Source organism: Eretmochelys imbricata, chromosome 2, assembly GCF_965152235.1.
Source record: "Eretmochelys imbricata isolate rEreImb1 chromosome 2, rEreImb1.hap1, whole genome shotgun sequence".
Lineage (NCBI taxonomy): Eukaryota > Metazoa > Chordata > Testudines > Cheloniidae > Eretmochelys > Eretmochelys imbricata.
The window spans coordinates 32,065,338-32,082,424 of NC_135573.1; the positions used below are offsets into that span (position 1 = coordinate 32,065,338).

The 17,087-nt window shown below is 42.2% G+C and overlaps 1 protein-coding gene across 1 annotated transcript in view; it reads left to right on the forward strand.

Annotated features, from left to right (window-relative positions):
- Positions 1–5,623: 5,623 nt before the first annotated feature.
- The window catches only part of SYBU (syntabulin), a 54,464-nt gene continuing 43,000 nt past the window's right edge, over positions 5,624–17,087 (forward strand). The window contains exons 1-2 of the mRNA XM_077808855.1: positions 5,624–5,737; positions 7,024–7,234. Of these exons, the coding sequence (XP_077664981.1) occupies positions 5,624–5,737; positions 7,024–7,234 (325 nt within the window). The remainder of the gene's footprint in view (positions 5,738–7,023; positions 7,235–17,087) is intronic.

Here is a 17,087-nt window from a genome sequence, read left to right on the forward strand (position 1 = left end):
GACAACAGAGCTCGGTCAGGCCAGCTCCACATGGCAGGGCAGCAGTGCTCGGTTGGACCAGTGCCACGCAGCAGGGGTTGAGGAGAGAGTGCCATCTCCACCCCTGACTCACCTCAGTGGGCCACCCAGCCTGCCTGGTTTGGGGGGGCACAACCAGAAAATCTCCCACGGGTCGCCTCTATCCTGACTCCTTGTGGATTGTATTTTCAATAATTACCATATCCAAATGAACACTTCATCCTGACAGCATATCATGAATCCTTATGAATCCCTATTAGGATCAGTGCCTCTACAACAGTAGTTATCTGAAGAAAAGAACAAAGACATATTGTAACAGACTGTCAATGTTTGCCTGAAACAACTCTCACTTTTAGCAGATGTTGAGTCTGCTGGGAAATGGTTCAGTGGGTTCTGCTTAGTTGTTATCCAGCCTGGATATAGAGATGTGCAGGGAGTGGCTCTTTGGGAAGACTGGATCTAGGTTGTGGGCTGTGCAGTCTTGAGGGAAGATTTCTAGGAGTAGCCAAGCCTCAGGAGAAGGTTTGAGTTGATCTTTGCCATCTTATTGCTGCTTTTTTAACAAAGCCAATTAGAAAAGCAATTGGAGTATACAGAGCTTGGATCATATTTATAGAGCAGGTTAGGAAAAGTGCCTGATCTCCATCTATCAAAATTAGGAATCACAAAAGATCATTCATACATTTTTGTGTGTGTGCATAGAATCTTCTGTTGCCCCTTATTGATAAGTTAACCAATTGCATTTTTATTGATTTCCCATCTATAACCTTCATTCAAAATATTTTCTTTCCAATATTTTTAATACAGAGGTGCTTTTAGTCTTCTCTTTCTCCAGGGTTTGATCTTGTTGATTATTTTAAAATCATCCTACCCATAATGTTATTGTTAACGAATGACCTTTTATTTTACATTTCTTGCATGTTTTGCACTTTGGCTTGTCACCTACATATTGACCCCCAAACTTTCAAGTAAACGTATAAGATCACAAACTTATTCTTAGTATTCATAAATAATCTAAAATGCTTCTTTCATGGTTTTAAGATCACTTGTATTTTGTGCTTTCATGATCTTTCTCATTTCCATCCCTTCCCTAGTTTTGAAAAATGAATTTCAGCACCATTTGAGTAGTTCTTTTTCATGTTATGGTCTATGTCATATTTGTGGAAAAAGAAATTTTAAGTGTCATAGGCCTGAAGCTGGCAAAAGAAAACTGCTTCATAATTCATTGTCAGGATGACAGGACCAAATCCTGCTTTATGTTACACAACTCCTGTGGGAGATGTTCATCCAAGAGCAAATTTGGCTCATAAGCAGCATAAAAGAGTTTTTTCATTTTGCTGACTAGTGCTAAGCACCCAGTTGCAGTTCACAGAGTTGAAGGGCAAATGAATTACATTCTGGATCAGTAAATGGGAATACCTAGAAAAAAGCATCTGCTGGACCAATGTGCAATTAGATGGAGAGAGGGGCTATTAAAATGAACTTCACTGGAAGCACCATGAAGGTTTCCATAACATGGCTGAGGTTTTCTGAATATTTCATACAAACAACCTCCATTACTGAGATATTCATAACTCTGAGGTTCTACTGTACTACAGAGGAAATAGTGAAACTGACCATGAACCTGCGGAGATTTCTCCCTGTTGCTGTATGGGGCCTATTATATAAAGTGCACTCAAATGCACAAAGCATACAAGCAGAAAAAAAGGTTTTTTTGTCTCATCTCAGTTACAGTTATCAAAAATGGTATTTGTAGCAATAGTATGTCAATATTTTTAAGTGATTTGTTTTAAAATGTTTCTTTGGTTAGGAAAACAAATTAAATTTGTTAAAATTATCAAATGAGGGAGAAAAACAAAATAATTCAACAGAAGATCTGGAAATAATCATAGAATCGTAGGCCTGGAACTTCTCAAGAGGTCATCTTGTCTAGTCTCCTGCACTCATGGCAGGACTAAGTATTATCTAGACCATCCCTGACAGGCGTTTGTGTAACCTGCTCTTTAAAATGTCCAGTGATGGAGATTCCACAACCTCCCGAGGCAATTTATTCCAGTGCTTAACTACCCGAACAGTTAGGAAGTTTTTTCTAATGTCCAACCTAAACCACCCTTGCTGCAATTTAAGCCTATTGCTTCTTGTCTAATCCTCAGAGGTTAAGGAGAACAATTTTTTCCCCTCCTCCTTGTAACAACCTTTTATGTACTTGAAAGCTGTTATCATGTCCCTTCTCAGTCTTCTCTTTTCCAGACTAAACACACACATTTTTTTCAATATTCCCTTATAGATCATGGTTTCTAGACCTTTAATCATTTTTGTTGCTCTTCTCTGGACTTTCTTCAGTTAGTCCACATCTTTCCTGAAATGTGGCACCTAGAACTGGACACAGTACTCCAGTTGAGGCCTAATCAGTGCAGAGCAGAACAGAAGAATTACTTCTCATGTCTTGCTTACAACACTCCTGGTAATACATCCCAGAATGATGTTTGCTTTTTTTACAGCAGTGTTACACTGTTGATTCATATTTAGCTTGTGATCCACTATGACCCCCAGATCCTTTTCCGCAGTACTCCTTCCTAGACTGTCATTTTCCATTTTGTATGTGTGCAACTGAATGTTCCTTCCTAAGTGGAGTACTTCGCATTTTTCCTTATTGAATTTCATTTCTCCAGTTTGTCCAGATCAATTTGAATTTTAATCCTATCCTCCAAAGCACTTTCAACCCTTCCCAGTTTGGTATTGTCTGCAAACTCTATACGTGTACCCTCTATGCCAGTGGTTCTCAACCAGGGGAACCCGTACCACAGGGGGTATGCAGAAGTCTTCCAGAGAATACATCAGCTTATCTAGATATATGCCTAGTTTTAGAACAGGCTACATAAAAAGCACTAGCGAAGTCACTACAAACTAAAATGTAATTTAGACAAATGAGAAAGTAAGCAATTTTTCAGAAATAGTGTGCAGTGACACTGTTGTATTTTTATGTCTGATTTTGTAAGCAAGTAGTTTTTAAGTGAGATGAAACTTGGGGTACGCAAGATAAATCAGACTCCTAAAAGGGGTACAGTAGTCTGGAAAGGTTGAGAACCACTGCTCTATGCCATCATCTAAATCGTTGATGAAGATATTGAACAGAACAGGATCCAGAACTGATCCCTACAGGACACTTGATACGCCCTTCCAGCTTGACTACTCTCTGGCAACGTTTTTTCAACCAGTTACAAACCCTCCTTACAGTAGCTCCATCAGGTTGTATTTCCCTAATTTGTTTATGAGAAGGCCATGTGAGACAGTATCAAAAGTCTTACTAAAGTCAAGATATACCAATCTACCACTTTCCCCTATCCACAAGACTTGTTACCCTGTCAAAGAAAGCTATTAGGTTGGTTAGATATAATTTGTTCTTGACAAATCCATGCTGATGGTTACTTATTACCTTATTATCTTCTAAGTGTTTGCAAATTGATTGCTTAATTATTTGCTCCATTATCTTTTCTGGGTACTGAAGTTAAACTGACTGGTCTGTAATTCTCCAAATTGTCCTTATTTCCCTTTTTTATAGATTGGCACTATATTTGCCCTTTTCCAGTCCTCTGGAATCTCTCCTGTATTCCATGATGATGATTATCTAGTGGACAGTAAATATTATTTGAACAAAGATATGACTTTAAATCCTTGGAATTATTCCCATATATATCGAATGTTGGGAATAACATATTTGCTTGAACATTAATGACTGTTTCATCACTTTAATGTTACCCTGGAAATGTTTATGCAAAAATATCCCAAAGAGATAAAAGGGGATATACACTTAGGAATCTTAAGGTAGCATGAAGACTTCATTTTGTATATAACTTGTTTTTCAGACATCAGGAAGGCAACTGATTTGAGCTCCAAATGGAAAGCTATGGAGAGGGCTGTGACTGAATATTAAATCATCTTTTCCTTAGCTGAGTTGCTATGGTGATGGCAATGCTGCACAGCTTAATCTCCTGTTTCTATTGCTGCAACAGCTTTGCTGGCGCATATGTGGGATCTATGCACACATGCCATGTACAGCTCACTAGAGAAACACACAAGAGGAACCCATTTTATAGTGGGATGGAGGACTGAAGTTCTATTGCTGTGGTTTAGGTGTAAGGTTGCAGTCTTTCATTTTCAATGGGGACTCTGGTGTCACTACAAGAGGTGGATGTCTGGGACATTTCCTGATGTGTTTCTGCCTGGCTGCCTATGAATATATATTCAAATAAATACACCTGTGTAATATTTTCCAACTATACAGCACCTTTCACCCAAGGATTTCAAAGTACTTTATAAATATAATGACCCCCTCACCTCTGTGATTTACAGAGCTGAGCTGAAAGAGAATACTGGCAATGTCAGGTACTGGCTGGCTTGATTTTAATTGGCACAGCACAGCTTGGAGCAAAGGAGAAGACGTGGATCTAATCCCACTATCAGGTTAATAAATTAGTAATCTAATTGTTTGTGTATTAAACAACCAGCCTGACAACTTCTATCGGTGCAAAGTAGAAAGTTCAACGTTTGCTCCTGCAGGTTTTGAGAAGCACATCTCCTTTCACTGGGATGCCTATATGGTTCCCATTGCACCACAAAAGGACTGATTTCTGAACAGTTATTTTTAAACACTCACTGTTGTTTAATATTTATATTACAGCAGCACCCAGAAATCCCAATCAGAATTGGTGTCCCATTGTATTGGGCACAATCTATGAAAACACAATCCTCCCCCCCCCCCCGCGAAGAATTTTACAATGTAAGCGGCACTGATCCTGTAAGCAGACCGGCCCCCACAGACAGCTCCCTAGGCAGAGACTCCAGAGCCTCCTCCCCCGCGTAGATCAGCATACGGCTGAAACTCCGACCCTAGAAAAACTGTTACTCGATCGAGTAGTCCCACTCAGCTGAGTAAAGCTGGGGCCTGGGGCAGCGGATATGAAGCATGGAGGAGAGACAGAATACAGCAATTTTAGGTACCTTGCAATGTGTTGCTTAAAAATGAAGTTGCAACCCCCCCCCCCTTCTTGTGCCTTGGCTGCCTTCCTAGCGGCAAACGCGGGGACGGGAAATTGTAACGAACTCCGGCCTTGCTTTCCTGCCGCTCATGCCGGGAGAGGCGCCTGCTGCCACCCATCCACCGGAGGCTGCCGGTGTCGGCACTGACCTCTCCCAGCCCGGAGGCCGCGCCGGCCTGGCTCCGCAGAGGCGGGCTCGGGGGCAGCAGAGCTTCCAGGCGCCGGAGCGGCAGGAGGCGGCACCTGGCCGGCAGTGGCAGAGCCGGGCCCCCGGGTGTCGCTCCCTGCGCTCGGTGACGGGGGGAACTGCCGGGGCAGGAACCCAGCCCGGCCCACAGGCTGCACGGGAGCGCCCCGCGCAGCACGGAGCGGGCCAGCCCGACAGGCGGCCGCGGAGGCGGCGGCACCACGTGTCGGGGCGGGGAACAGCGGGCTGGGCTGGGCTCGGCACGCCTGGCGGAGCGGAGAGCGGCGGGTCCCTGCGGCAGCCCTTGCTCAGCGCGTCTCCTGTCCGCTCTCTCCCAGCCAGGTGCCCCCGGGCCGCGCCCGACTGAGGCAGGATCGGGATGGGACCGCTCCGGGAGGGCAGCAAGGTGAGCAGGGCCGGCGAGGCGGCCCCGGAGCCCTTTGGCCGCAGGTGGCGAGTCCCGGGAGACAGACCCCGGGTGACAGGAGTACAGGTGCGGGGGGAGACGCGCAGGCGGCGGGAAGGGGCTGGCGGGGACGGGGATTGGATCGGGGGGGGGGGTCTGAGGAGGGGCGATCGGGTCTGACAGGAGGGGGGGCGATCGGGGCTGGCGGGGGGGGTCTGGGGAGGGGAGATTGGGGGGTCTGAAGAGAGGGGGATTGGGGCTGGTGGGGCGGGGGTCTGAGGAGGGGGGATCAGGGGTCTGAGGAGGGCGGCGGGGGTCTGAGGAGGGGGGGAATCGGGGCTGACGGGGTGTCTGAGGAGGGGAGATTGGGGCTGGCAGGAGGCTGCGAGGAAGGGCGATCAGGGCTGACGGGGCTTGGAGCTGGGCTCGAGGCTGGCGAGGGGTCAGGGCTGGCAGGGGGCTCTGAGGAGAGGGGATCGGGGCTGGCAGGGAACGGCTAGGGGGCCCTGAGTCGGGAGTAGCCCTGGAGAGATGGTATCCAGGCCCTTGATTCAATAAGCAAAGGCCAGGCAGGCGGTATTCATTGGGGGCCACCTTCCACCACACCTGCCCTGCAGAGAGCAGCAATAGCAGGAGGAGAAATTACTGCCACCATCACTGGGTGAAAGGGGCTGAGTCATAGAATCACAGAAGTGTAGCACTGGAAGGGACCTCAGTCAGTCATCTAGTCCAGTCCTCTGCACTCAAGGGAGGACTAAGTAATAGTTAGGTCGTTCCTGACAGATGTTTGTCTCACGTGTTCTTAAAAACCACCAATGTCGGAGATTCCACAACCTCCCTAGGCAATTTATTCCAATGATTACTACCCTGATAGGCAGTTTTTCCTAATGTCCAACCTAAATCTCCTTTGCTGCAATTTTAGCCTGTTGCTTCTTGTCCTATCCACAGAGGTTAAGGAGAACAATTTTTTCACCCCCCTCTTTGTAACAACCTTTTATGCATTTGAAAATTGTTATCATGTCCCCCTCTGTTGTCTCTGAAGAGACAGATGCATCTGTCATCTCCCCCCAGCCTTCCCCATAAAGGAGTCTCCAGCAATGTATGTGTAAGGAGGGGAGCTCAAATATGAGTTGGGATAGGTTATTCCTGCGGTACTTGGGATGATGGGTGCTTATGTAGAAGAGGTTACACTGGGGAATTTGTGGGGGAGTTGTGTGGAAGAGGTTCGTCCTGCGGTATTTGGGGGGAGGTTGTGGGTGGGAGTTTACTCCTGGGGTATTTGGGAGGGTGTTTATGATTGGGAGTTACACAACAGGGAATGATACTTATGTAGATCATATTTTGTTATGTTCACCTTGTTTGTTTTTGAGTAGGAGCAGAAACTGCAGCAGGAGAAGGAGATCTCCCGCAGCCGCATCCCCCGCCTGCTACTTCGGCCTTATGTATCCCAGCAGCAGCAACAACAACAGAAAGTGTCCCCAGCCTCTGAGTCACCCTTCTCAGAGGAGGAGAGTAGAGAGTTCAACCCCTGCAGCTCTTCTGGAGGCTCAGCAAGGACCATCAGCAGCAACAGCTTCTGTTCAGGTACCATCACCAGACACACAGTGGTTGTGCAAAAACAGAGATGTCTGGCCTGATTTTCCTCTCATTTAACCCCAGGGTAAATTAAGAATCACTCCATTGACATATGTGACGTTTGTGTTAATGATTGGAGAATCAGGTCCTGTGTGTGTAACGTGTTTGGAGAGTAATAATATGTTGGCATGCAATTGCTTTTCTTTATATGCTTAGTATAGTCACTGATGGGGATAGTGAGAACATTTAATGCCCTATCTGTTTATTATTATTTATTGAATTATAAATGGTACCTTAGGCGTGCATAGTGCTTTGCAGACAAAAATAAAAATTGATTTCCACTGAAATCCAGTATCTGTTTTTTTCATATATGTCTGTAAGTGACACCAGATGTTTCCATTTCAAATTCTAAAGGCTTTTCTTTCCTATCCTTTGCTAAAAAGTTGGCATCTTTATTGCAACAGAACAGTTTATTAGAGGTACATTTAGATGAAGAAAGAGTCTTAAATACTATGGTGTTTGTCTAGAGAATGTGGACAAACCTGAGGCCAAAGGAGCTAGATATGTGGAACAGGAGGGCTAGTTGCCGTAGTGGATTACAGACCTAGGTCATACACTGTGGTTGTTTTTTTTATACAGAACTCCACACTGATTTCATGTAGTGTTCTATATGTGGATCGGTAGCAGAATATAAACCAATGTGGCCAGGCAGCAAAATGGTGGCTGCAATCTTTAGTGTTAAAATGAAATTAACATTGTTTGAAAGTTCAACCTTCTTCCAAAGAAATGTAAAGATGCTCCATTGATAACTGGACCATATGTAGCTACCCATACAGCATACAGGACACAGGTCCTGTGGAAAGTACAATGGCTCAGTGATGTATCAGATGGCAAAAATAAACTATAATTCTTGAACTACAGTACATGGGAGGTCTTTTGCTAAGACTGCCATTTGTGAGACTTTTTTAAAATACATATCTAATTACCCTTTATGACATAATATTTTAAACCAAACATCTAATATTACGCAATTGCTTCTATAGAATCTAGCATACTTTCAGATCCTATTCTGCAAAACTTATGCACATACTTAATTTTATGCATTGTGAATAGCCCTATTGATTCTGTGGGAGTACTCAGTGTGTAAAGTAATGTATGTTCAAATATTTTTGCAGAATCAGGGACTATTTCTTTTAATTCCTTGGTACATGCTATGCAGGAACTCATTTTGAAGACTTTTTTTGAGGGGGAGAGAGTTGATTTTAGTTTTTAGTCTTTCATATAGAATTTTTCCTTAATATTTCCAGCTAATCACAACATCGTAGTTATAACAGGTATTTTGTTATTCTTAAATTGTCAGAATAACTTCCTGAATTTCCTTTTTTGTCCATTCACAAAATTGCCAAACCACAAGATGCAATTATTTTTTCCAAGTGACTGTAGAATAGAATAATTTCTAATGGGAATTCTGATTTTCCCTCCAAAATTGGATCCAAATTATTTTGTATTGTTTTCCCCAAATAGTGATAGAATAGCTAAAATACATGCAAAAATAGTTAACTTAGATAGGAATAATATTTTCAATATCCATCTTATGCTTTTTAATTTATGAGTTTATATATTTCCTCACATATTACTGTACACAGGATATAGGAGTTGCCTAAAGGAAACTTCCACTGAAATTGTTTTTAAAATGGTGCCTTTTAGAATTATATTTTTAAAATAATATCTCCAAAATGTGTCCCTTCTTCACTAGTGCCCGAATCTTTGCCCATGCCCCAACAGTCTCTCACTGTGACTATTGCAACGTCCTCTTTTCTGGTCTGCCTTATTTTCATCTCTGATTTTTGAAGTCCATCCAACGTACTACAACCAAAATTATTTGCTGCTGCTCCAACCATATAAATCCTCTCTTTGAATCCCCATAATAGCTTCTTACCTCCTTCAATGTGTGTATATATATAATCTGCTGTTTTGACATTTCTAAGGCACCAGTTACAGTAATATTCAGAAGTACAATATTCAAGCTCTTTCTCTACAAGGCCTTGCACAGTTTTTAATGTCTGCATCCTGTCTCTAATCATCTCTTATTCACTCCACATGCCCTATGCTAGTTCATCTTGATGCTCGTTGTTTTTTCCTACTAGTAGCTGTGTGCCTTTCCTCATGTCACCCCTTTGGTTTGCCTGGAACATCCTCTCCAACATTGTGCACTACACAATTTGACCTGACAGAGGCCTCCTCAATACTTGCTGCTTTCACTTTAAAACTTATCACTGATCACCAACCTGGCCTTGCCTAACTGTCCTCCAATTTTAAAGAGTGTATTCCTTAAAAAGAGGAACTTACAAGATGGATGCATAACATAACAATAAATGCACCTTGAGATTGGTCACTCCTGTCTCCCTCGACCTCTGGTACCTCCTTCCCAACTTTTGTTTATGGTCATCCCTTGCCATGTTGTGTCCAGTATGGATTGTAAGGACCTCAGAACAGGGACCTGTCATCTTTCTGGTTTAAAAGTGATATACACAGCAATGGTGGTTAAGCTTAACAAGTAATAACTTTGGGAGAGGTGGAAAGATCATCAGGAGGTCAACGTTATGGTGATGAAAAAAGCCTGTGAGCATTACACTGAAAGAGCTAAAACCCTCCCCTCCCATAACCACCATTGCAGATATGAGAATCCAAAATGAAAAAATTACCTAACTGGTAAATAGCAACTGCAAGTGAATCAACACCTGGAATAATTCCTTTCCCTTCACCCCTTCACTTGAAAAGTTTCTACCCATCCTTCTTCCCTTATCATTGACACTGTGCTCTTCTACTATGGAAAGCCCTTTTAAAAAAATATAAAATCAGCTCTCCTCCCTAGCGCACTGTGCATATGGCTCTGCTGTTTGTATCCCCAGAGCTTCTGAGCCTGTTAATTTTCCTTGTCTGCTTGCACTGGCCCTCCTGCATACCAGAAGGCTTCAAGTTCTTCTCCCTCTGTAACTGACAGGAGCAGAATCTTCTGGGGCCTGCTAATGTTGTTTCAGGCAGGCAGTGGGCAGAAAATAAAAGGGTTCAGGACCTCTGGGAACACTAATAGTGCTGCAATCATGGAGGCAGGCAGGCATCAGGGAAGGAAATACCACTCAACAGTGCAAAAAAGACACTTAATTTTGCTCTGTAAACTCTGCACTGGGGGAGGGGTATTAATATTTGCTGAGCTCAGATTTAAGGTTGGGGAATCATTTCCCCCTTTCTCTTCTAGAAGACTCCTTCTCGGGGACCTTTAATATATGTTTATGCAACTTATTGCATATTTAACAGTATTAGTATAATGTACTCATTCAATTTGTGGTAGGAGCCCTTTCCAAATTCACACAAAGATATGATGTATGGGTATTAACATGCCTATCTATTAAATTCTTGATAAAAATAGATTTTGAGGCATAGACTGCTTCTGTCCAATGTATTTTAGATATTCTTTCTGGAAACAGGTCAGGCAAATTACATTTGTATAGCAGTATGTATAGTATGTAATATTTACTAAACAAGTTTGCATGGCTTCAATAGGTGCTGCTTGTCAGCTGACAGCGAAGCACTTCTCTTCCCCCAGCCTCTACTTTCCTTTGATTTGGATGTCAGCCATAGGATTCAAATGTCAAGCTGTGAAAAACATTCTCCCAGCAACATAAGCTGGTTATATTACTTCTGAGTATTTCCCCATGTTTTGCATGTTTTCCTCATAAATTACACTTTTGGCTTTGAACTACACACCAGACTAACCTTGTCAATCAGGAGAAAGGTGCACACTTTAAACTGATAGACAGATAATCCAGTTTATGGCCCATTTCTACAGCTGCTCCAAAGGAAAATTAAGGTTTCCTAAAGACTTCTTTGGGAATGCCAGCTAATGAATCTACCTTCTAAGTAATAAGACACTGAGGGTGGAGTGTTACTCTTAATTTGTGTGTACAACTCCATTTAGACTCATAGATTTTAAGACCAGAAAGGACCATCATGATCATCCAGTCTGACCACCTGCACGTCACAGGCCACAGAACCTCACGCACCCCCTCCTGGGGCTGTAATAGACCAAGAACCTCTGGCTGGGTTTCCGAAGTCCTCAAATCATGATTTAAAGACTTCAAGTTAGAATTCACCATTTACTCCAGTTTAAACATGCAAATGACCTATGCCCCATGCTGCAGAGGAAGGCAAAAACCCCTGAAGTCTCTGCCAATCTGACCTGGGGGAAAATTGCTTCCCGACCCCAAATATGACAATCAGTTGGACCCTGAGCATGTCAGCAAGACCCACCAGCCAGACACTTGGGGAAGAATTCTCTGTAGTAACTCAGAGCCCTCCCCATCTAGTGTCCTATCTCCAGCCATTGAGAATATTTGCTACTAGCAGTCACAGATGGGCCACATGCCAGTGTAGGCAATCTCATCATACAGTCCCCATCACAAACTTATCAAGGGCAGTCTTGAAGTTATTTTAGGTTTTTTTGCCCCTATAGCACCTCTTGGAAGGCTGTTCCAGAACTTCACTCCACTGACAGTTTGAAACTTTTGTCTAATTTCAAGCCTAAACTTCTTGTTGGCTAGTTTATATCCATTTGTTCTTGTGTCAACATTAGCGCTTAAATAAACTTAAATAACTTAAATAAATGTAAACATTAGCACTTAAACTTAAATAACTCCTCTCCCTCCCTGGTATTTATCACTCTGACGTATTTATAAAGAGCAATCATGTCTCCCCTCAGCCTTCTTTTGGTTGGGCTAAACAAGCCACGCTCATTGAGTCTCCACTCATAGGGTAGGTTTTCCATTCCTCTGATCATTCTAGTAGCCCTTCTCTGCACCTGCTCCAGTTTGAATTAATCTTTCTTAAATGTGGGAGACCAGAATTAAACACAGTATTCAAGAAGAGTTCTCACCAGTGCCTTATATAACGGTAATAACACTTCCCTATCTCTACTGGAACTATCTTGCCTGATGCATCCTGCGATTAGTTTTCTTTCATGGCCACATCACATTGGCCTCTCATAGTCATCCTGTGATCAACCAATACACCCAGGTCTTAGAATCATAGAAGATTACGGTTGAAAGAGACCTCAGGAGGTAATCTAGTCCAACCCCTTGCTCAAAGCAGGACCAACAGCAACTAAATCATCCCAGCCTGGGCTTTGTCCAGCCACGCCTTAAAAACCTCTAAGGATGGAGATTCCACCACCTCCCTATGTAACCCATTCCAGTGCTTGACTACCATCCTAGCGAAATAGTGTTTCCTAATATCCAACCTAGACCTCCCACATTGCAACTTGAGACCATTGCTCCTTGTTCTGTCATCTGCCACCACTGAGAACAGCTGAGCTCCATCCTCTTTGGAACCCCCCTTCAGGTAATTGAAGGCTGCTATCAAATCCCCCCTCACTCTTCTCTTCTGCAAACTAAACAAGCCCAGTTCTCTCAGCCTCTCCTCGTAAGTCATGTGCCCCAGCCCCCTATCATTTTCGTTTCCCTCTGCTGGACTCTCTCCAATTTGTCCACATCCTTTCTGTAGTTGGGGGCCCAAAATTGGACACAGTACTCCAGATGTGGCCTTACCAGAGCCGAATAGAGGGGAACAATCACTTCCCTCGGTCTGCTGGCAATGCTCCTACTAATGCAGCCCAATATCAGTCTTCCTGGTAACAAGGGTACACTGACTCATATCCAGCTTCTTATCCACTGTAATCTCCAGGTCCTTTTCTGCAGAACTGCTGCTTAGTCAGTTGGTCCCCAGCCTGTAGCGGTGCATGGCATTCTTCCATCCTAAGTGCAGGACTCTGCACTTGTCCTTGTTGAACCTCATCATATTTCTTTTGGCCCAATCCTCCAATTTGTCTAGGTTACTCTGGACCCTATCCCTACCCTCCAGCATATCTACTTCTCTCTCCAGCTTAGTGTCATCCGTGAACTTGCTGAGGGTGGAATCCATCCCATCATCTAGATAGTTAATAAAGATGTTGAACAAAACCGGCCCCAGGACCAACCCTTGGGGCACTCTGCTTGATACCAGCTGCCAACTAGACATTGAGCAGTTGATCACGACCCACTGAACCCGACAATCTAGCCAGCTTTCTATCCACCTTATAGTTCATTAATCCAATACATACTTTTTTAACTTGCTGGCAAGAATACTGTGGGAGACTATATCAAAAGCTTTGCTAAAGTCAAGATATATCACGTCCACTGCTTTCTTCTCCTCTGTCTCTTCCAACTGATACACCCCCAACTTATAGCAAAAATTCATGATGTTAGTTCTTGAGTGCATGACCCGGCACTTTGCACTATTAAATTTCATCTAATTTCTATTACGCTGGTTTTCAAGATCATCCAGCTCTTCTTGTCTGATATTCTGGTTCTCCTCCATATTGGCAATGCCTCACAACTTTGTGTCATCAACAGATTTTATTAGCACAGTCCCATTTTTTTGTGCCAAGGTCATTGATAAAAATGTTAAATAAGACTGATCCTTGAGGAACTCCACTCGTAGCTTTCCTCCAGCCTGACAGTTCATCTTTCAGTATGACCCATTGTAGTCTCCCTTTTAACCATATTCACCTTAAATTCTCATATTAATCCCCAAATTCTCCAATTTAACTAATAATTTCCCATGTGGAATTGTATCAGATGCCTTACTGAAATCCAGGTAAATTAGATTTGCAGCATTTCCTTTGTCTAAAAAACTAGTTATCTTCTCAGAGAAAGAGAGCGAGTTGGTCTGGCATGAGCTACCTTTTGTAAAACCATGTTGTGATTTGTCGTAATTACCGCTTACCTCAATGTCCTTAACTACTTTCTCTTTCAAAGTTTGTTTCAAGACCTTGCATACAAGGGGAGTTACTTATGGATTGAAGGCAATGTTTGGCCTAGAGTAACTAAATTCCACAGTCTGTTTAGTCTGCCTTTTTAATAGTGAGACAAGGTAGGTGAGGTAATACCTTTTACTGGACCAACCTCTGCTGGTGAAAGAGACAAGCTTTAACTCCCCTCTTTGTGTCTTATAACGTAGAAGGCAGATCCATTAGCTGGAATTCCCAAAGAAGGCTTTACGAGAGCCTCATTTTCCTTCTCTCTCAGCAATAGAAGTTGGTCTGATAAAAGATATTACCTCATCCACCATGGCCCTCTAATATCCTGGGATAAACAGGGGTACAACTACACTGCAAACAGTTTTTAATAGCTAGTCAGTTTTGGGGGACACATCCTTTTTCATTTTTCATGTTCTGAATAGCTCATCTTTTTAATCATCATTTTAGTGCTGATGTTTTGTCTTCTCAATCTTTGTATTCATCTTTGTTTAAGACTTAACTTATTGACTTAAGAAAAGAATGCAGAAATAGTTGGTTAGCTGAGATGCTTTAGCCTTAAGTACCTGTGTTTTAATAATCAGTTGAAGAAAAGGGCTGTTTGAGCTAGAGGAGCTGTTTTATTTCAAATGCAAAGTACTCTTCTGGGCTTTTATTCTCACCTGCAATATCTCCTTGTTAATAAGTATACATAGTACTACTGATCATCTAGGAGTTAGGTGACAACTAGTGGTTACAATAGGTGCACCTTACTCATTTAGAAAATTCTGGCCAAGATTTTCAAAAACAGAGTTCAGAGCCTAAGTTTAGGCCTTTGTTTGTGAAAATCTTGGCCTCTACGTTCACTGTGTTTACACTGTAAATTCACTGTGCCTGCAGCAGAAAGTTCTCTATTATCATATCCTGTTCACACTACTCACATGCGTAGTCAAATTTAGACTATTTTGCCGATTGGTCCAGTTATTGGTTGATGCTCAAAGTGAGTTCAGGAAGAGTGCTTGTGTGAGTAAAGAAAACAGGATTTAGCCATGCATATATACTTATTTAAATCAGTTTGAATAAGCTACATTTAATACTAGCTGCAAATAACTGAGTCTGAGGATCTGTACAGGTTTGCAGAAGAGACATCTTCATTCACTGTATGCAGTTAACATGCTGTACCTTCAGTCATAGCTGAAATAATTTCTCACTAGGACAGTGAGGTAGATTGTGTATTAGGAAAGCTACCCAGAGTGGAGCATTGATAAACTACATGCTTAATTGTGTATTTTTGAGGAGAAAAAAAGAGAAAATTGGATCATTTTAATGGGTCAACAATGCAGAGACCAAATGTAAGGTTATTATCATTAGTTTCCTTATATGTTAAAATCCCCCTATCTTTATATCTGTTTTCATCAGAAGGAATGTTTTGTTAGCGTATTCCCCTGACTCCGAGTTTATATTTTCTTTTATTGACATTTATTGCGTCAGATAAGTGTGTTTAAAATTACCCCCACGTTTGATATCAAAAGCATTTTCACAGTCCTTCTTTATTCCATTTGATTGAACTGTATCATCTGAAATATGATATCATCTGAGAGTCCTTCTCAAGCTGTGCAAGTTTGTTTGTGAAACCCATTGCTGTAGATGCTCTGTCTGGCATAGCTGTGTGGCACCTTGATCTTCATTTTCTGAATACATTGGGCCAAATTCTGCTTTCATATACACACTTGTGGCTCTTATTCAAGAGCAGCATTTGGTCCTTTGTGTCCATTTTTCAGTGCTCTTTACTTGGAGGGTCTCCTGCTAGGGCATAGGAATGATTTGGGAATTTAGTTAGTTTACTGGTTAGTGTTTATATATTTCTAGAGAGAGGTTTTAAATGTGGAGGTTAAAAAAGTTTATATGTACGGAAGTGCAGACTCCTGCCTGCTTCTCTCTCTTCCTCCACTGTTGCCTTGTACAAAATGACTGCCCTTGTACTACTTCACCGTACAACTGCTTGGGAAGCCAAGACATTTGACCTTCTGAATGTCCCTGTCATCTGCTCTACATATCAGTCAGCACTGTGAGCTCTAAAGGCCTGAGCTAGAGCCTAGTGAAGTCAGTGGAAAGGTTCCTATTGACTTCAGTGGGTTTTGGAAACAAGCACCTAGCATCTTCCCCTTTCTGGAGCCCAAGTTTGTCCCCTCTGTGTATGCTGATAACAAAAATGACTTAATTCATTGTTAAGAAGCGCTGTGTTTGAATCTTTCATTAAAAATACTTAATCAAAGATATTTTGTTTTAAAATGGTTTTAATACAAATTTGTATTGAGTTAAATGGTGTCATGTGTGTCAACAAGTATTGCAAGGTTTAAACAGAATGAAAGAACCTTGTCCTTAATCAGAAGCCCAAAATACTGTTGAATAAAGAGAACACTTTCCATCGTAGGAGATTCTGTGGTATTTTAAAAACAAAATCTGCATGTCATATCTTGATCCTGATAAATTACTCTTCCATTGACATCAATAGGCGTTCCACATATATAGAGACAGTAGAATATTAGGATTGAGAGATGTCATGCAAATCTTGGAGCATAAGTGTGCCTTCATCCTCCACCATCACAACTGTCCCCCACAAAACACTGGGTAGGGTTATGCAGTGATTCATAGCCACAAACTGGGATTTGGGTGGCCCTAAAGCCAGTATATAAAATATGACTACAAAAGACTATGGGGTGGCATATCCAGCACTCTCATTTATTATTAGAATCCAGACCCTGGATGCTTTTTAAAGGGTGTTGCTCTTACAATAATCACTGTAATATAATCCATTCTAGTTGTCACCAAAGTTATAGCAGCCTTCTACTGGAGATTGTGTTGTAAAAGCAGGCCTAATAAAATGGGTGGAGTGTAACATTCTGTGCTATTGAAGGATCAGACACTTACTCCTACAAGGATTATTCATGGATTTTATTTCCAAATGTTTAAACTTCTGTAACTGAACCAACTATTGTTTACAGTTTCTTTTTTCCATGTATATTATGGTTT